Source organism: Primulina eburnea, chromosome 6, assembly GCF_022965805.1.
Source record: "Primulina eburnea isolate SZY01 chromosome 6, ASM2296580v1, whole genome shotgun sequence".
Classification (NCBI taxonomy): Eukaryota; Viridiplantae; Streptophyta; class Magnoliopsida; order Lamiales; family Gesneriaceae; genus Primulina; species Primulina eburnea.
Window position 1 is genome coordinate 30423289 of NC_133106.1, and position 20411 is coordinate 30443699.

The 20411-nt window shown below is 39.0% G+C and overlaps 1 protein-coding gene and 1 non-coding gene across 3 annotated transcripts; one reads left to right on the forward strand and one right to left on the reverse strand.

Moving 5' to 3' along the window:
- The first annotated feature begins 15499 nt into the window (after positions 1 to 15499).
- On the forward strand, positions 15500 to 15584 carry TRNAM-CAU (transfer RNA methionine (anticodon CAU)). The gene is given in 2 exon segments: positions 15500 to 15537; positions 15549 to 15584. It is a non-coding gene; the product is annotated as a tRNA-Met (tRNA).
- A 926-nt stretch (positions 15585 to 16510) lies between these two features.
- On the reverse strand, positions 16511 to 19704 carry LOC140834166 (uncharacterized). Of its 2 annotated transcripts, none has more exons than XM_073198847.1 (3): positions 19328 to 19704; positions 17627 to 17781; positions 16511 to 16871 (listed from the first exon to the last, which is right to left on the reverse strand). In XM_073198847.1, the coding sequence occupies exons 1-3, from the start codon at positions 19530 to 19532 to the stop codon at positions 16686 to 16688; spliced, it is 546 nt and encodes a 181-aa protein (XP_073054948.1). In that variant the 5' UTR covers positions 19533 to 19704; the 3' UTR covers positions 16511 to 16685. The 2 variants fall into 2 exon arrangements, with proteins under 2 accessions (XP_073054948.1, XP_073054947.1); XM_073198846.1 differs by having other exon boundaries at positions 19319 to 19704.
- Positions 19705 to 20411: the final 707 nt, after the last annotated feature.

The window sequence follows — 20411 nt, forward strand, 5'->3', positions numbered from 1 at the left end:
TTATCAAAACGAGATGAATCTACTTGTGTTACAAAGATAAGACAAATATCTACAAATCATCTTCATAATTCAAAGTCATGATTTGTTGGTAGGATCAATCGTTTCTCATCTTTGTTTTGTCACTGTATCACACCATATTGATCGAGGCTGCTATGAGTAGATGAGGTCCTGACAAGCCTTTTCAGGTTTCAAGCATGTTTGTGTCCTCATTGACACGTTCTCTGAAAAATTTCCTAAGAGATCACCTATTTCAGAATTGTCCAAGTCAATTACGCTTAATATGAGATTTTCAAGTAATTTATTCATATTTCTTCCGTCTAGAGCCGCACTTTGTTCATACTATCATTTAGCATCGGCAACATCTCCCCGTCCTCATCGATCTCGTGACACACATTCCCACCAACCTTGCTTAATTGATCGGTTCATGCACTTTTTCCAATGATTATATCCTTGACACCAAATCAAGTTTGTAACTCTCCAATATTCAAGTTTTAAAAATACTTAATTTGAAAAGAGCTCATTCACACAAAAGAGAAATAAGTTTCATAAAATAATTTAGTGAGAATCTTTATACATAGACCAAAAAAATTATGGGCAAAAACTTGTGTCAGACGTTCTCACGGGTCGTATTTTGTGACACAGATATCTTATTTGAGTCATCTATGAAAAAGTATTATTTTTTATGCTAAACATATTACTTTTTATTGTGAATATTGGTATGATTTATACGTCTAGATTTGTGAGACTGTCTCACAAAAGACATATTAAAATATATATAATTGATTAGAAACATGAAAAAGAAAATTCCAAAATTATTTAATCAAAACACAAAAATTAATATAATAGCAATTAGTGCTATTATATTACATAGTAGCACTCAAACACAATATTTTGTGCAAACTAAAATTTTTTTGTATATATATATATTTGGAGTGCTTAGAATAATTAATTTCCATGTCACGGTACGTTTTCTGATAAATCAAAAATATCATTTTCTCAAATTATAAAATATCCATTAAAATTTTGATAAAAATATAATAGAAACCTAGTTTCATAAATTTGTATGTAATCTATAACTAACATATTTTAATTAAAAAAAATATCTTTATCTATAATTTGGAATTTTTAAATGATCAAATCACCCCTATAAATATTATTATTAAAATTTATTTTTAATTTCATCATAACATTTAGATTTGTAACACAAAAAATTAAGAGTAGGCCTTTGTTAGATGATCTCACAAATAGTTATCTATATTGAAAGGAATATTTTATTCCTTTATTATTTTGTTAAATTGATAATATCAATTTAAGATTTTGCCTTTCTAGACTAAAATATTTTATTTATTTATTTCTAGATTATGAGATCTTATTTGATTTATTTCTAGATGATAAAATCTTGATTGATTTATTCTATATATTATATGATTTGTTTTTAATGTGATTTGTATCTCTAAGATATTTTATCTTTGTTTAAAAAAGGTTCTTATATCTAATGAAATCTTCTTTCTATATTTTGTAGGACTCTTTTATGGGAAGATATTTAGGTCAAGCATTAGATATAAATATTGAGTCCCTTGTAGCCGTCATGCGCGTGGGATAGAGAGAAGTCTTGAGGAGAGAGTTGGAGAGTCGAAGCTTTTCGTGTGAGTCCTTTGATGTGACTCTTTCGTGAGGTCGGCAGAAGAGCGCATACATAGAAGAAAAATACAAAAGCCGAACCTATATTTTGTTGAGGCGTTTTTGTGTGATCGTGTGATCACTTTGTTGTGGAGATGATCTGCTGGAGGTTTTCGGGAGCGCACACACAGAGTTCAGATTGTGAAAAGTTTGTGTGATTGATTCACTGTTATACCGTGTTGCCGATTGGTGTTGCCAACACTCAAGAACAACACTGACGCAGAGTGTTGATCGAAGAGTGTCGTCGTTTGGTTTTAAGCAACACGCTTTTTATTTTATGCATCTAGTTTTTATTGGTTTGTATTGATGCATTTTTAATTCCTTGGAGTGTCAAGGAATTTGGTTTTGTTTTCTCACTAGTATTGTTGTTTTTGGTGTAAACGATTTACATAATTTTTCTAGTGAATTTTTTGCCATGAGGCACCGCACAAGTATTCGTACTTGTGCATAATTTAAATCTGGTGTTAATTTATTAAAGTTATATTTGTGTGTTAAATAATTAATTTCCGCTGCCGTGTTGTGTACAGTGTTGACAACACCGGACACAACACTAACTTCTGATACACACATAATAATGTTTTTATATTTATTTCCTGCACAACAACAATTCCTTACAAGTGGTATCAGAGCCAACGCTTGATACACTAAGTGATTGATTCTGGTTTATTGTTGTTTTTTTTCCAGGAAATTTAACAGAATCCCGATGGACATATTATCTATAAACACTGCTGTTTTGAAGGAAAAATGCTGGCTGCAAGTCAACCCGCACGGTGTTGCCTCTGGTGTTGCAACACCGGGCCGCAACACCACTTCAAAATCCTTGTGTCTCAATGCTAAATCTCACAATGACTCAGGTAATCATGAAATCCAGGATACTGATTCTGATGAACTCACATTTGAATGTGTGCAGGCTATGTATGAGGAGCTATACGAAGATTGGATAAAAAGAAATAAAATAAATTTGATCCTCACCAAGGAGAATACTGATCTGAAAGAATCCGCGTCTCGACTTGAAGTTGTGCTTAACAAGAAGGATCTTGAATTGTGCAAAGTCAAGGAGGAGGAGCTTGAGAAGGCGTCAAAGACTCTTGCAAAATTCAACTCAAGTTCGTCAAAACTTGACTCAATGCTAACTATGGGAAAGGACAACAGAACTGATCTTGGATATGTTGAAAGCACATATGAACATGGTGAAACTTCCAATTCTAAATCAAAATCAACCATGTTTGTAAAGGCAAGCGAAGACTGCTCTGTCCCCTTAACAGTGAAACCTCCCATGAACACTCTGTCAATCTCAAAGCAAGCCTTGGAACAAATGCTGAAACAAAACAGAGCTTCCTCTTCTCATTTGAAAGTTGACCCGCCAGTGAAGATGCCACAAACCAAGAAGCAAGTGTCAACTTCCAAACCAAAGCAAAGAAAACGACATTTTATCTGCCACTACTGCTATAAGCCTGGGCACATCAGACCCTTCTGCTACAAACTAAGAGACGACTACCTGAATTGGAAATCAAATCGGGTGTTGCCCACAGTGTTGTCCAACACCAAGCGCAACACCGCAGTCAAGAAATCTTCCACAAGGAAAGTTTGGGTACCTAAAACTGTTATTCGATGCAATATCATTTATACTTCTTTAAAAACTAACATTGCAGGTGCATGGTACTTCGACAGTGGGTGCTCACGCCACATGACCGGATTTAAAGAACACCTCACGGATTATGTTGAAATAAAAAGTGGGCGTGTAACCTATGGTGGTGGTTCTAAAGGAAGAATTGTAGGCAAAGGAACCTTGAACGTTGATGGGCTTCCTGAACTTCACAATGTTCTACATGTTGAAGGACTTAACTCAAACTTAATAAGCATAAGTCAACTTTGTGATGATGATTTACATGTTAAGTTCAATAAAAATAATTTTGAAGTTTTTAATGATGCCAATGTTTGTGTAATGTCAGGTACTCGTTCAGCTGACAATTGTTATCAATTGGGAGAAGGTGATGGTTGCCGAAGTGCCAAGGTGAGTGAATTAGACGTATGGCATCAAAAACTGGGACACGTGAGTATCAATACCTTGAAGAATCTGCGTAAGTTTGATGCTGTGAGAGGTATGCCCAATTTAAATTTAGGTGTTGTGTATGTCTGTGGTCCATGCCAGAAAAGTAAACAAACCCGTGTTGCGCACTCGGTGTTGCAACACTTTGGGACAACACAATGCCTTGAACTTTTGCATATGGATATACTGGGTCCAATTGATGTTGAGAGCTTGGGTGGTAAGAAATATTCGTTTGTTTGTGTTGATGATTTTTCGCATTTTACTTGGGTAAGTTTTCTTAGAGAAAAATCTGATACATTTGATGCTTTTAAGAAGTTGCATGCTAGGATAACAAATCTGTTTGATATGAGGGTGGTTAAAATAAGAACCGATCATGGTGAGGAGTTTGAAAATTCTCATTTTATTTCTTTGTGCCATAAAAAAGGTATCACTCATGATTATTCATCTCCGAAGACCCCTCAAAAATTCGGCATAGCTGAAAGGAAAAATCGAACCCTCCTAGAAATGGCTCGGGTCATGCTTAGTTCTAAGAATGTGTCAAAATGTTTTTGGGCCGAAGCTTTAAATACGGCATGTCACATTTCCAACCGTGTTTATTTAAGGAGTGGTTCTACAATGACCTCATATGAGATTATCATGGGAAGAAAACCAAACCTTAAATATTTTCATATTTTTGGATGTGTAGGTTATGTGGTGAATGATAGAGATCATCTAGCTAAATTTGATTCAAAAAGTGTTAAATGTCTCTTTCTTGGATACTCTACTAATGGCCGTGCTTATCGTGTATTTAATCTGAGAACTAGGACTACAATGGAATCAATTAACGCTGTGTTTGATGATCTTGCAGATCTAACAGTTAAAACTCCGGAGGCTGATGTAGAAGAATGTCTGGATATAAGTGAGGCACTGACCAGAAACAGTGTTGAGTCTGGTGTTGAGACCAGTGAGGCAACACCAAGCACAACACCGCCTCTGAACCAAACAGAAACTGTGGATAATGATTACAATGATAATGATGATGTGGTGATCAATTGTGAAAAAGAAATTCCCAGCAAGATTCAGAAAAATCATCCATTTTCACAAATCATTGGTGAATTACATGATGGTGTGCAAACAAGAAACAAAGAAAAGGTGGACTACCGCAAAATGATTGGTTTAATCTGCATGAGCTCCACGTTTTCCCAGGTAAGTCACTCGTGTTTTATGTCTCAAATTGAACCCAACAATAATAATGATGGTACATTGAGTCAACTCAAGTGTTATAGACATTTCTAAGAATCCTATTCAACACACTCGAACAAAACACATAGATATAAGACGTCACTTTATTCGATATTTGGCTGAAAAAGGCATAATTCGACTGGAATTTGTTAGGACTGAGAATCAACTGACTGATATATTCACGAAACCTTTGGATTTTGAGAGATTTTCCAATCTTCGGAAATCTCTCAGCATGTGTGTACTTTAAACATTTGTTCAGTGTTGTCCATGGTGTTGCCAACACCAGAGACAACATCCGTTTGTGCATGACTATTTTTAGGATGTTAGGCATACTGCATAATCATCCTATTTGTGTAATGACTGAACAGTGAAGGCAAATTTCTGAAAGGTACCCCTGAGTGTTCATACTTCCAATCGTATGTTGAGAAATAGATTTTGCTCAAATCCAAGGCATTGAGTAGTTGAGGACAGTCATGAAAATCGTGATCTTGTCTAAAGTGAAAAGATGACTTGGAAAATGTGAGCAAAAGGAGAAAAACAGAAAAGAAGTAAATAAAAAATATTAGAAGAAAATGGAAAAAGCTACCTAGAGGAGTCCATTGAAGACCGTTCTTCTAGTGTGGGAGCTACCACTTCTAAGTAAAAATAGTAATGGAAAAAGCTACCTAGGGGAGTTCATTGAAGACCGTTCTTCTAGTGTGGGAGCTACCATTTTTGAATCAAAGAAAAAAATTTGTGGAAGTTTGAATAAAACTCGGTGGTGTTGCCAGAAGGTGTTGCCAACACCAAGTTCTGTCATAGCACAGTTTATACATTGCCTGACATTTTGATAATTCATCATATTGGAGGCATATTTAGGACATGCATATTGACTTTTGTTTCGTGAATTCATCATGTGCAGTGACATATCAGTGTTGACCTATGACAGTTGATAAAAACCTTGATTATCTAGATTTTGAATTTATGTGTATACTTGTGTCAGTGAGTTATAATCGACGTGGGTTTCACTGGATATTCTTTTGAAATTGTCATAACATGAGTTTGAATCAATTTTACTGTTTGTTTTTCGGATAGAACCGTAATTAGTGTTTTTGGTAAATTTCAGAAATATTACCTTTACCATGTGGATTTTTTTGGTGCTGAATGATTGAATCAATTTTTTGAGTAAGAGTAAATATGTTTTGCTGTCGTTAAATGTCTTTAATTATTCTTGCTTATTTTCACTTACTCTCGCATATTTCCTTACTCTCGTGATTTCTTTGAGGTTTTTTTCTGTGCTCAACTCCTGATATATCTTTATAATTTTCTCTCACGTTCTACATATAACTGAATATAATCTGCTTTTGGAAGTTGGCTTACATTCTGGCCAAAAAGGGGGAGTATGAGGACCAAAAATGCAAAACAATGATGCTGAGGCATCTGGAGTTGCTGAGATTGCTGAGATTGAATGAATACTTATTCTCTGTCTTTAATGTTGTTTTTGGGTTGCTCTAATTCTTTATGTTTTCAGGTGTTCTAACGATGGTGTTGACAACACTGTCAACAACACCAGTGCTCTAACATGTTTAATTCAGGGGGAGATGAACTTTGACTCAGGGGGAGACACACTCCAATGCAGGGGGAGCTTAACTGACTGCGATGCTTACCAAGATTATCATTTTTGGATGTTTTGTTCAGAAAGGCAAAAAGGGGGAGATTGAAAGGAATATTTTATTCCTTTATTATTTTGTTAAATTGATAATATCAATTTAAGATTTTGCCTTTCTAGACTAAAATATTTTATTTATTTATTTCTAGATTATGAGATCTTATTTGATTTATTTCTAGATGATAAAATCTTGATTGATTTATTCTATATATTATATGATTTGTTTTTAATGTGATTTGTATCTCTAAGATATTTTATCTTTGTTTAAAAAAGGTTCTTATATCTAATGAAATCTTCTTTCTATATTTTGTAGGACTCTTTTATGGGAAGATATTTAGGTCAAGCATTAGATATAAATATTGAGTCCCTTGTAGCCGTCATGCGCGTGGGATAGAGAGAAGTCTTGAGGAGAGAGTTGGAGAGTCGAAGCTTTTCGTGTGAGTCCTTTGATGTGACTCTTTCGTGAGGTCGGCAGAAGAGCGCATACATAGAAGAAAAATACAAAAGCCGAACCTATATTTTGTTGAGGCGTTTTTGTGTGATCGTGTGATCACTTTGTTGTGGAGATGATCTGCTGGAGGTTTTCGGGAGCGCACACACAGAGTTCAGATTGTGAAAAGTTTGTGTGATTGATTCACTGTTATACCGTGTTGCCGATTGGTGTTGCCAACACTCAAGAACAACACTGACGCAGAGTGTTGATCGAAGAGTGTCGTCGTTTGGTTTTAAGCAACACGCTTTTTATTTTATGCATCTAGTTTTTATTGGTTTGTTTTGATGCATTTTTAATTCCTTGGAGTGTCAAGGAATTTGGTTTTGTTTTCTCACTAGTATTGTTGTTTTTGGTGTAAACGATTTACATAATTTTTCTAGTGAATTTTGTAGTAGCCCGAATTCCAAATTGGGTAATTAACGGAGTAATGGTGATTAAGAAGGTTTAAGGTGTAATTTTGGCTATGGTCATGATCGGACGGACCGAAGAGGGTTCGGAAGCACCGAAGAGTTCGGACGATCCGAAGTGTAGTTCGGTGAATCCGATCATAGGTGTCAAGTGTTGATCGACACGTCATTTTCCATGCATGTTCGGACGGTCCGAAGTGTATGATCGGAGGATCCGATCATGAGCTGTCAAGAGCCAATGGACACGTAGCGTTCGGACGTTCCGAAGTGTTGTTCGGAGGATCCGAACATGGCCTATAAATAGTGCTCGGATTTCCTCATTTTGACTTGCCAATTTCTTGAGTTTTCTCTCATTTTGGAGAGTTTGGAAGGTTTCTAGGGTTAGTTGTTGGTCGAGCGATAGCTAAGAGCTGCCAGGAGTAGTAGCGTAGCGGCGCCTGAGTTTCAAGGCAATCGACATCAAAGGGCTGTCGACGGACGAAGGTAAACCCTAAACCTTTGGTAGTACTAGGGAGTACTGGTTTTGCTAGTCGAGCATGGTAGTATTTATTGAGTATGCTTTTGATGCGTAGGCTTGTGCTAGACCTGATTAGCGGTGTTGCGTAAGGCTAGGCTTGCTGTGATAGAGGTACGAAAGTACTATCCGAGATATCCTGGTTGAGTATACATTCATATATGTGTTGCATGAGTATTTGCTGCATTGTTATATGTCATATGATGCATGCTATTATGTCACGAGTTATGATGCATATTGCATATCATGTTGAGCCGTATCTCCTTTGAGATAGCCTTTACTGTTGAGCTGTATCTCTTTCGAGATAAGCTATATCTTGGGGCCGCTCAGCCCTGTCTTGTGGACGCATGGACACCGAGAGTACACAGTGGCCGACGGGTCGGGAGGGCTTCGGTGGTCCGGGACATTTTAGGTCCACGTCTGTCTTGTAGTGGATGCAGTGACCCAGAGGTTGGACCGCGCGGCACTATCCACTTGGCGCCTCTAGACTGAGCATTTTGAGATCCTTTGTGATTCATGTTTCTTGACTACCCTGGTATCATATCATAGCATGTGCATTTCATATAGGTTTGTATACTCATACTTTAGTACTGGGCGTTCTTATCGCTCACGTCCTCGGTTTTGTTTATTCTTGGACACCCCTTTCCCACGGGGCAGGCCTCAGGTTGGATGGCTCAGGAGGAGCAGGAGGAGGACGTTGAGTAGCTGGTTGGTTTAGTTTTCAGTGTTTTCCATTTGATTCGATATGGTTGTACTGGATTTTTCATTTTGAGTTAGTCTAGACTTCGATTTCGATTGGGTTGTATAACTATTGTTGTTGGCCATATTTCCGCTGTTATCTCTGATTATAATTAATTAGGTTAATTGCATGCTTAGTTTTTGATTAGTAGGTGATTCTGGAACGGGTCACTACATTTATGGTATCAGAGCATGCGTATGATTTTGGGATATAGATTCTGTTTTGGGATTTCCGTTGACCATTTTACCATTTTTCCTATTCTATCTTGTAGCGATGGCTGACCATTTTGATGACGGGAGTAGTCAGGGGAGTGTAGGTCGATGGGGTGACCAGGACGATCATAGACGTCATCGTGAGCATCGTCATCGTCGGGATGGTCCTAGGCGTTTCGATATGCATCGTTTCATGCAGATGGGGCCTAAGCTTTTAGTTGGCGGTGAGACTCCCGATGATGCGGAGGATTGGTTAGAGCGCATGGAGAGTTGTTTCCGCGCATTCCAGTGCACCGATGAGCAGAAGATGGAGACCCTTAGTTTTCTTCTCGAGGGCCGTGCTCGCAGGTGGTGGCGATCAACTTCTGCGCCGATAGTTCAGTCGCAGGGTAGAGCGACTTGGGTCGATTTCCGTGCAGCGTTCATGCAGCTGTACTTTCCTCCAGCCCTTCGCCAGGCCAAGACGATTGAGCTCCTGAACCTTAAGCAGGGGAGTATGTCTGTTGATGAGTATCAGCAGAAATTCTTTGAGTTGTTACCCTTCGCTCCTCATATCAGTGGCAGTTCTGAGGCCAAGTATGATCATTTCCTCCAGGGCCTTAATCAGGAGATCTTTGATCGAGTCACTGTCTGTGATAATCCTACTTCTTATGATGGGTTAGTGAACCGGTGTCGCCAGGCAGAGATCAGTCTCCAGCGTGGTAGGGCTATTCTTTCTTCTTCTAGACCTCCGAGTACTTTGAGGCCTCGATCTCAGTCATTCAAGAAATCTGGTTCATCTTCTTCTGGATCTGGATCTCGATCTAGTGGTGTTTTCCGCTTTGGTAAGAAGAAGGAGTCTTGTGCGCATTGTGGGAAGAACCATCCATCGGAGCAATGCCGAGTAGCCGCAGGAGCTTGTTATCAGTGCGGAGAGATGGGGCATATTAAGAAGAATTGTCCTCAGTTGCGAGGTGGAGCAGGATCCGGTTCTGGATCTCAGACGACTGTTCAGCAGAGGAGGCAGGGTCAGGCAGTGGGTAGTTCGAATCTTCGACCTCGTGCCCAAGGTCAGGTTTTTGCGCTGAACCAGGATCAGGCTGCAGATGAGACGGAGAGAGTCATAGCAGGTACTTTTCATTTATGCGGTATTCCTGCTTTTGTTCTTATTGATACAGGAGCCTCTCATTCCTTCATTTCTGCACGATTTGTTAAGCGTCATAGGTTACCCTATGTTTCTCTAGACGTCATTCTTTCTGTTTCTACTCCGATGGGTCATTCGGTGTTAGCGAAGCGTCTAGTGATGGGTTGTCCCTTAGATTTTGAGGGTAACGAGTTGACTGCGAATCTTATGATCCTAGAGATGGAAGATTTTGATTGTATTTTGGGTATAGACTTATTGACTACCTACCGAGCTACTGTGGATTGTTACCAGAAGCTTGTTCAGTTTCGTACGACTGAAAGCTCTAGTTGGTTTTTCTATGGTGAGGGAGCGCGACCTCCGATGCCAGTGGTATCTGCTCTGAAAGCCTGTCGTGCTTTAGAGTCGGGCGGGGAAGGCTACCTCATCTATGCGATTGATTCATCCACAGGTAGTGTTGGTCTAGAGGATATTCCAGTGGTTTGTGAATTTCCTGATGTTTTCCCAGATGAGATTCCTGGTTTTCCTCCGGTTAGAGAGGTGGAATTTGGCATAGATTTAATGCCAGGGACTGCACCGATTTCTCGTGCCCCCTATCGTCTTGCTCCGTCAGAGATGAGAGAGCTGAAGCAGCAATTGCAGGATCTTCTTGATAAGGGTTATATTCGCCCGAGTGTTTCGCCTTGGGGAGCTCCAGTCTTGTTTGTCAAGAAGAAGGATGGATCGATGCGGTTGTGCATTGATTATCGCCAGCTGAATCGGGTGACGATCAAAAACAAGTACCCTTTACCCCGTATTGATGACTTGTTCGATCAGCTTCAGGGTACTTCTGTTTACTCCAAGATCGACTTGCGATCGGGTTATCATCAGATGAGAGTCAGAGATGATGATATTTCCAAGACTGCATTTCGTACTCGTTATGGGCATTACGAGTTTCTAGTTATGCCATTCGGATTGACGAATGCGCCAGCGGTGTTCATGGATCTGATGAACCGAGTCTTCCGAGATTTTCTGGATCAGTTTGTGGTGGTTTTCATTGACGATATCTTGATCTATTCCCACAGTGTGGAAGAGCATGCCCAACACTTGAGGATTGTGTTGCAGATTCTTCGCGAGAAGCAATTGTATGCTAAGCTGAGTAAGTGCGAGTTCTGGATTGATCGTGTGGTATTCCTTGGTCACGTGATTTCCAAGGAAGGAGTTTCTGTGGATCCCAGCAAGATTGAAGCAGTGCTGAATTGGTCACGTCCGACGACAGTGGCTGAGATCCGTAGTTTTCTAGGTCTGGCAGGGTATTATCGTCGCTTCATCGTGAATTTCTCTCAGATAGCCAGACCATTGACGCAACTTACTCGGAGGGATGTTCCATTTGAGTGGTCATCCGAGTGCGAAGATAGTTTCAGAGAGCTTCGTCGACTTCTGACTTCTGCACCTGTTTTGGCGTTACCGTCAGGATCTGATGGTTTCAGTGTTTACACCGATGCCTCCACTCAAGGCTTAGGGTGTGTGTTGACGCAAAACGGTCATGTGATTGCTTATGCTTCCAGACAGCTGAAATCTCACGAGGAGAAGTATCCCACTCATGATCTGGAATTGGCAGCTATTGTGTTTGCGCTGAAGATTTGGCGTCATTATTTGTACGGTGTTCAGTTTGAAATCTTTACTGATCATAAGAGTCTGAAATATCTGTTCACTCAGGCTGAGTTGAACATGAGGCAACGTCGTTGGATGGATTTGCTGAAGGATTATGATTGCGAGATCAAGTACCATCCAGGTTCTGCGAATCTCACAGCTGATGCGCTTAGTCGCAAGGTGAGAGCCTCTGCACATCAGACTTGTGCTATGACTAGTGCCATCCAGGATAGTTGCTCGTTGGGGTTTAACTTCAAGCATCGGAAAGGTATGGAGAGCATTCGTGTTGCTACCATTTTATCTGAGCCCAATTTGTTCACTCGGATTCGAGAAGCTCAGATGTCTGATCTCAAGACTCAGAGATTAGCTCGGTTAGTTGGTGGTGATAGCAATTTCCATTATCAGTCCAATGGTCTTCTGTGCTTATCTAATCGGGTTGTAGTACCAGAGGATGACACTTTGAGGGACGAGATATTGTCTCAGGCGCATCGAAGCAAGTTAAGTGTTCATCCAGGAAGCAACAAGATGTATAGAGACTTGAGGATGCGGTTTTGGTGGAAAGGGATGAAGCGCAGCGTGTATCAGTTTGTCTCCAAGTGTCTAGTTTGCCAGCAGGTTAAGGCAGAGCACCGTCGACCGGGAGGATTGTTGTTGAACTTACCTATTCCAGAATGGAAGTGGGAGCATATTACGATGGATTTCATTACTCACTTGCCATTATCTTCGAGGAACAGCGATGCTATCTGGGTAGTGGTGGATCGACTCACCAAGTCTGCTCATTTTCTGCCGTATAATCGTGATTTCACTTTCGATCGTATGGCTCGATTGTACATTCAGGAGATTGTACGTTTGCATGGAGTGCCTGTCAGTATTGTTAGTGACAGAGATCCTCGTTTTACCTCACGGTTTTGGGGTAGTTTCCAGTCAGCTTTGGGTACTACACTGAGTCTGAGTACTGCTTATCATCCGGAGACTGACGGTCAATCAGAGAGGACTATCCGTACGCTTGAGGATATGTTGCGAGCCTGTGTTATGGATTTCGGACCCGCTTGGCAGGATCATTTGCCTTTGATTGAGTTCGCGTACAACAACAGCTATCATCGTAGTATTGGTATGGCACCATTTGAGGCGTTGTACGGGCGACGTTGTCGTACTCCATTATTCTGGGATGAAGTCGGGGAACGACAGGTAGAGGGACCGGAGTTAGTCCAGCAGGCTATAGATAAGGTTGCAGTAATCAAGAAGCGGATTAAGACTGCTCAGGATCGACAGGCTAGTTATGCGAACACAAAGCGTCGACCTCTTCATTTTCAGCCAGGTGAGAAGGTGTTTCTCCGAGTTTCGCCTTTTCGCAGGATTTTGAGATTTGGTCTCAAGGGTAAGCTGTCTCCGAGATTTATTGGTCCATTCGAGATACTGGAATGTGTGGGAGATTTAGCTTACAGACTTGCGTTGCCGCCGTACCTATCAAGTATTCATGATGTGTTCCACGTATCCTTGTTGAGACGTTATGTAGCAGATGAGTCGCACATCTTACATCCATCTGAAGTTCAACTTGATACGGATTTGTCTTACGTGGAGCGACCAGTTCAGATTCTAGATCGCAAAGATAAGGTGTTGCGGAATAAGATCATTCCTCTTGTCTTAGTGCAGTGGCAGCGTCGAGGCACTGAAGAAGCCACTTGGGAGTTAGAGAGTCGTATGCGTTCAGAGCATCCAGAGCTCTTTTGAGTTGTGCTTTGTATAAGTTTGTGTTTTCAGTTGTAATCATAGTATCAGTTGTATTCAACAACAATTGAGATGTATTAATGATGATGTTATTTCGTTTTGTTCATTCTCTAAGCCTGATTTCGAGGACGAAATCTTTTAAGGGGGGGAGAATGTAGTAGCCCGAATTCCAAATTGGGTAATTAACGGAGTAATGGTGATTAAGAAGGTTTAAGGTGTAATTTTGGCTATGGTCATGATCGGACGGACCGAAGAGGGTTCGGAAGCACCGAAGAGTTCGGACGATCCGAAGTGTAGTTCGGTGAATCCGATCATAGGTGTCAAGTGTTGATCGACACGTCATTTTCCATGCATGTTCGGACGGTCCGAAGTGTATGATCGGAGGATCCGATCATGAGCTGTCAAGAGCCAATGGACACGTAGCGTTCGGACGTTCCGAAGTGTTGTTCGGAGGATCCGAACATGGCCTATAAATAGTGCTCGGATTTCCTCATTTTGACTTGCCAATTTCTTGAGTTTTCTCTCATTTTGGAGAGTTTGGAAGGTTTCTAGGGTTAGTTGTTGGTCGAGCGATAGCTAAGAGCTGCCAGGAGTAGTAGCGTAGCGGCGCCTGAGTTTCAAGGCAATCGACATCAAAGGGCTGTCGACGGACGAAGGTAAACCCTAAACCTTTGGTAGTACTAGGGAGTACTGGTTTTGCTAGTCGAGCATGGTAGTATTTATTGAGTATGCTTTTGATGCGTAGGCTTGTGCTAGACCTGATTAGCGGTGTTGCGTAAGGCTAGGCTTGCTGTGATAGAGGTACGAAAGTACTATCCGAGATATCCTGGTTGAGTATACATTCATATATGTGTTGCATGAGTATTTGCTGCATTGTTATATGTCATATGATGCATGCTATTATGTCACGAGTTATGATGCATATTGCATATCATGTTGAGCCGTATCTCCTTTGAGATAGCCTTTACTGTTGAGCTGTATCTCTTTCGAGATAAGCTATATCTTGGGGCCGCTCAGCCCTGTCTTGTGGACGCATGGACACCGAGAGTACACAGTGGCCGACGGGTCGGGAGGGCTTCGGTGGTCCGGGACATTTTAGGTCCACGTCTGTCTTGTAGTGGATGCAGTGACCCAGAGGTTGGACCGCGCGGCACTATCCACTTGGCGCCTCTAGACTGAGCATTTTGAGATCCTTTGTGATTCATGTTTCTTGACTACCCTGGTATCATATCATAGCATGTGCATTTCATATAGGTTTGTATACTCATACTTTAGTACTGGGCGTTCTTATCGCTCACGTCCTCGGTTTTGTTTATTCTTGGACACCCCTTTCCCACGGGGCAGGCCTCAGGTTGGATGGCTCAGGAGGAGCAGGAGGAGGACGTTGAGTAGCTGGTTGGTTTAGTTTTCAGTGTTTTCCATTTGATTCGATATGGTTGTACTGGATTTTTCATTTTGAGTTAGTCTAGACTTCGATTTCGATTGGGTTGTATAACTATTGTTGTTGGCCATATTTCCGCTGTTATCTCTGATTATAATTAATTAGGTTAATTGCATGCTTAGTTTTTGATTAGTAGGTGATTCTGGAACGGGTCACTACAAATTTTTTGCCATGAGGCACCGCACAAGTATTCGTACTTGTGCATAATTTAAATCTGGTGTTAATTTATTAAAGTTATATTTGTGTGTTAAATAATTAATTTCCGCTGCCGTGTTGTGTACAGTGTTGACAACACCGGACACAACACTAACTTCTGATACACACATAATAATGTTTTTATATTTATTTCCTGCACAACAACAATTCCTTACATATATGACGGGTCAATCTTATCAATATTCGCAATAAAAGTAATATTTTTAGCATAAAAAGTAATTTCATGAATTACTCAAATAAGAGATCTATCTCACAAAATATGATATGTGACTCCGTCTCACACAAATTTTTGTTAAAAATTAAATATGTATGCTTGTATCGTGTGCCAAGTTGAGATATGTACATTGTGAATACTAGATTGTGTGTTTATAAAATAAATATCACACAGTATTCCAAATGGGGTGGTGGCGCAGTTGGCTAGCGCGTAGGTCTCATAGCTACTGAGTTATCCTGAGGTCGAGAGTTCGAGCCTCTCTCACCCCATATCGTTTTTGCTCCGTATTCGAGACTGATCCGACCCGTTTCAGTTTCGTTGTATTATGCCATTCATTTGTTATCTGGATTCAACGTCTCATGTGCAACAACTTTCTAGAGAAAGTTGGTTTTGCCCATATTTTCATGCGACAAAATTCTTCGATATATAATGGTTCGATGTGTTTAAGCTCAAGAAGGAAAATTTTGGACGTCTTGAATAATTTTGATGATTGTTTAGTGACAAGACAAGTCTTACCGTCTCGTAACATGACAATTATTGTACTCCAAACTTTTTTCGATTTAATATAAAAATGGGGCAACTTTTAGCCTCATTTGGAGTATCACGTATATCTAATTATATAATCCAGTGAACAAATATTTGGTTTCAAATCGACCCTTATGGCTCACACTTTAGATTATATATATGATCTTGAAATTTATAGTGAAACTTCAAACTATCTTTATGATATGAAAAAAACTTGTGTGAGACGATTTCACATGTCGTATTTTGTGAGACGATTTCACATGTCGTATTTTGTGAGACATATATCTTATTTGGGTCATCCATGAAAAAACTTACTTTTTATGCTAAGAGTATTACTTTTTATTGTGAATATCGGTAGGATTGACCCGTGTTACAGATAAAAATTCGCGAGACCGTCTAACAAGAGACATACTCTTATGATATTACCTCAACCATGCATCTAAAGACGCATATTTAATACACCCATGTGAGTACACTAAAAATTAATGGAATCCACACGTATAAATGAAGCCTTGTGGTAGTGTCATAAATGTAATATCTCATTAATATTTACTATTGTGGGTTTTAATTGTGTGCAAAACTGATTGATTGATGAGCCTAATGTAAGATATAACTTATGGCTTAATTATTTATCAAATAAATTTATCTACTTAGGCGAAAACTCATCAAATTTGAGAAAATAAATAATAATTAAGTCTCAAATAGAGATGAATTGTTTTTAGTAATTTTATATTAATCTAACTCAACATTCATGGCAATCTCAAATCTCGACTATATTAGTCTTGCTGAGTATCCAAGGATGAAACATAGTACCTAACTATACTAATAAGCGATATCCCTTGTACTTAATCATCCTTGAGCATACCTAAAACAGGATCTTCTTTAGATGGTTCCGAAGTAGGATCGATCTTGGGTGTATACGAGGATGTCGTTTTGGCTACACCACCGTTAACTCCCGTTACATCTTGCGTTTCCATGGCTTCACGCGCTGCTTGTTCTTTCGCTTGTCTAGCTTTCTCCAGCACTTCTTCCTGGGGATAACTGATAAGTGTTACGAAAAAAAAATATAATCTTTTAACATAGACAGGGGCTGATCAAGCTCACAGCAAAACAAACTCAGAATGATGGCCAAAAGTAATGTGTTCAATTATATCCATCAGTGACAAACTTTATATTTCTGTTTAGGCCATATCTCAGGAGCTCGATTTTTTTGGGAAAAGTGGTTTCAATGTTTCAAGCTCTAGAGCGCAATTCTCGTATATTTTATTAAGTTAATCTTGGGTGACATTTGTGGGCTAATATTCGACCAACCTGCATGTGTACATGTTGGCTGTTGATTATAGGCATGTATTCATTGGGCAATCAATTTAACACGCACGCAAGGCGTGTTCAGCATGTGTGTCAAAGTACAAAACCACTGTCTGTCATCTCCCACGAGCTCAAACTTTTAAGATCGATTTCAACCCTGACCTAAAAGTCGAACTCTACATCTAGACACGACACTTCAGAATCAACATAGAATATGCTGATTATTTTTTATTAAGGCCATTCCATACCAAGGATGCTGAAATCACAAGAAAAATCTAAGAACTTCCATTCAGTCGAAGCAAATCCAATTCTCAAGCTATAAATTCAATAATTTTTCTTTTATTTCTGAACAAGTATATATTTATTTCTATCAGCACATGCAAACGGTTTGGTGTCCTGGTTCCACCTCGAAGGCTGAAAGAGCGTTACTCTCCTCGATCAAATTATTTAGGACCATGCAACAAATCAAAATATGTACCTGGAATTCCTGAATTTGTTTCTGCTGCTCAGCTTGTAACCTGCCAATTATGCTGAGAAATTCTCCAACTGATGACTCTATGCGCTCGTTGAGTGTCTCGGCCAGAGCTTTCCCCAAGAAAAATGCATCCAAGATTGTTCTGCTCTCGTTCTCACCTGCAAAAGGTCATTTGATATTCATTTGAGCCAGTGTTGTTGATGCTTCTATGTCAATAAAATAACATTTTTTTGTTATCCAACAAAGTAGACGAGAAGGTGTTTCTTCACCTAGTGGTTTGAAATTTTTTCAAGAAACATGAAAAAGAAACAGACAACATAAAACCATTCAACGGAGATAATTAGACTGACTCTAGCTATACTTTTATAAAACACAAGTCAAACAGATTTGCAGATGGAAAGTTAAAGGAATTTTGAAGATGCTAGAAATAAACTCTTGCTTGAGCAGCTCTGCCACCCTACATTTACACAGTTAATGATTATGCACAAAATCTACTCCCAACAAAACTTGAAAGTTAATAAACTCGGATATTGGGCATCATACACTAATTAGAGTTGCATCAAATAAGTTACTATTCCACATAGGTTTAGCGTTAGAATATGCAATATGTGGACACAATGAAATAAAGATTACGTTATTCAGTTTACACTATAAGTTTATGACAATAAATTCATTATAACTAAAACATGAAACTGGATTGCCGTTAGAACAATCTCAGCAGCAATTTCAATGTGTTGTCTCAAAGGAAGAGACAACTAGCAAGTACAGCGGTTAAGAAACTCAGTGGTGGAGGGTCGTAGCAATAGACTATAGAGATAGTGAATATACTTCAGCCTCTATAGACATAACATAATTTCCACGGCAAGAACTTGATGCACTCCAGGCAGTGCTGACTGAGTTCTTCCGATCTGTAGAAAGCAAAACCCATTTCGACAAGGAACAAAAGCCGGTTAAACAATGAGGAGAATCTTGGTTAGGTAGAAACAGATTTTGGACACAAAATTTCTAAAAGCCAGCAGGGCCGAAACTAAATTCATAAACAGTAAAAACAAACCAACCTATGTAGATACAATTTACTTAAAAACGCATTTGTTCCCTAACATGTATAACTTGAGAATCAAATAAGCACATGTTTCCCCAACTTACAAAAGCTAAGGCGGAAGTAACGAGGCATAAATTGCTAAATTGGCTAATTAAAATTGTACCTGAACACGAAAATATTTAACTAGAAGCCAAAGATTGATTTGAACAAAACTGAGAGAGTATATTTTAGGAAATTGGACTTCAATTTCAACCCTATTCCAATTTTTATGAACTTTGAGCATCAATTTTCATTAGCATGTCAAAAGTTTCAAACGTTAGTGCTTTGGACAGCGAAGCTAGAAATTTTATAGAAAGAATGGAACCAGATGAAATATTAGGAGGGAGTGGCGCAACTTCCCCTCCGCCGCTACATGTAGTAAACTAATTTTAGATTCAAATCCAACTCAACAAGTTTTCATTAGTTTAGCACGATTCCCATCCCAAGTCTACACTGCCTAAGATAACTTTAGCAAAACACCAAATACAAATCCACATTTAATCAATGAAGATCGAACTTTTACACGATTATCTACACCGACAATGAAATTCGAATTCGATCAGCAAAAACATAACAATAAGAAGCTGAAATGTGCTGACAGATAGAAATGGTACCCGAATCACCTGTACTCCTACACCCAACTGACTCGAGATTAATTCCTCGAAACTTGTGCGACCCCATTGAGACCAGCTTCAGATTGGATGAAAACGATGGATGTTCACGCCAGAAAGCGGCGGCTTTTTGTTGGCGGGTTATCAACGGGGTACGAGGTTTCGAACAAACCGAATAGGCTTGTTGGGACGATGCTATCACTCCCCCGCAGCTCATTTTCTTCTTCCTCCCCTTCTTGAATTGAGAAAAGAAAGGACGCTGACTCAAGAGAATGGTTCGCTTTCAGTTTGCAGTCGAATTTTAGGACAACTGCAGCTGATGCGGCTAATGGTTTGTCTGAAAATTTTGGTGTCCTCGTATCGGATATCCCCTTTGAGGAAAAATGAGACCGCCCTTCCTTTATTTTTTTTTATTTGTTTATTATTATTAATTATTATTTTTCAAGTGAAAATTGTAGCTTTTTTTCATGTTAAAAAAATGACAGTTTTTGTCAAAAAAAATTTTATTTAGTTATTTTGATCAAATATATTATCAAATTTGAATATTAATAATATATTATCAAATTTGAATATTAATAATATATTATCAAGATGCACGTCAAAAAATATCGAAATTATAATTTGATAATATAAAAGATTTTAGACGAAAATAAAGATCCAAAATTATATAAAAAAAATCTTTTTTTATGTGTATAGATTTTTTTGGTCAAAACTTTTATTTCTACTATTTTATATTTATAGTGAGTGAATCAAATTCAGGCATACAACCCACCAAGCCAAACATATATTCTAGATTTGGTTTGGTAAATTTAGATACATTATCAACCTTATACTAACACAAGGGTATGTTTGGTGTGTGTGATAAGTAAAGGATAGATTATTAAACTCATGTTTGTCTCATTTTTTATGGGTCCAATTAATCAAGAAGTTCATGATAAAAAAAACATACTTGCTTGAAAAGATATCACATTGTTTTGGAGGGATTAACAATCCAATTGTATATTTTTACATTGAGTTTTGACATCAATCCAATTAATTACCCTATCCTACACACCAAACATAACCTAAAAGTATAGATAATCAATTTGGTTTATGA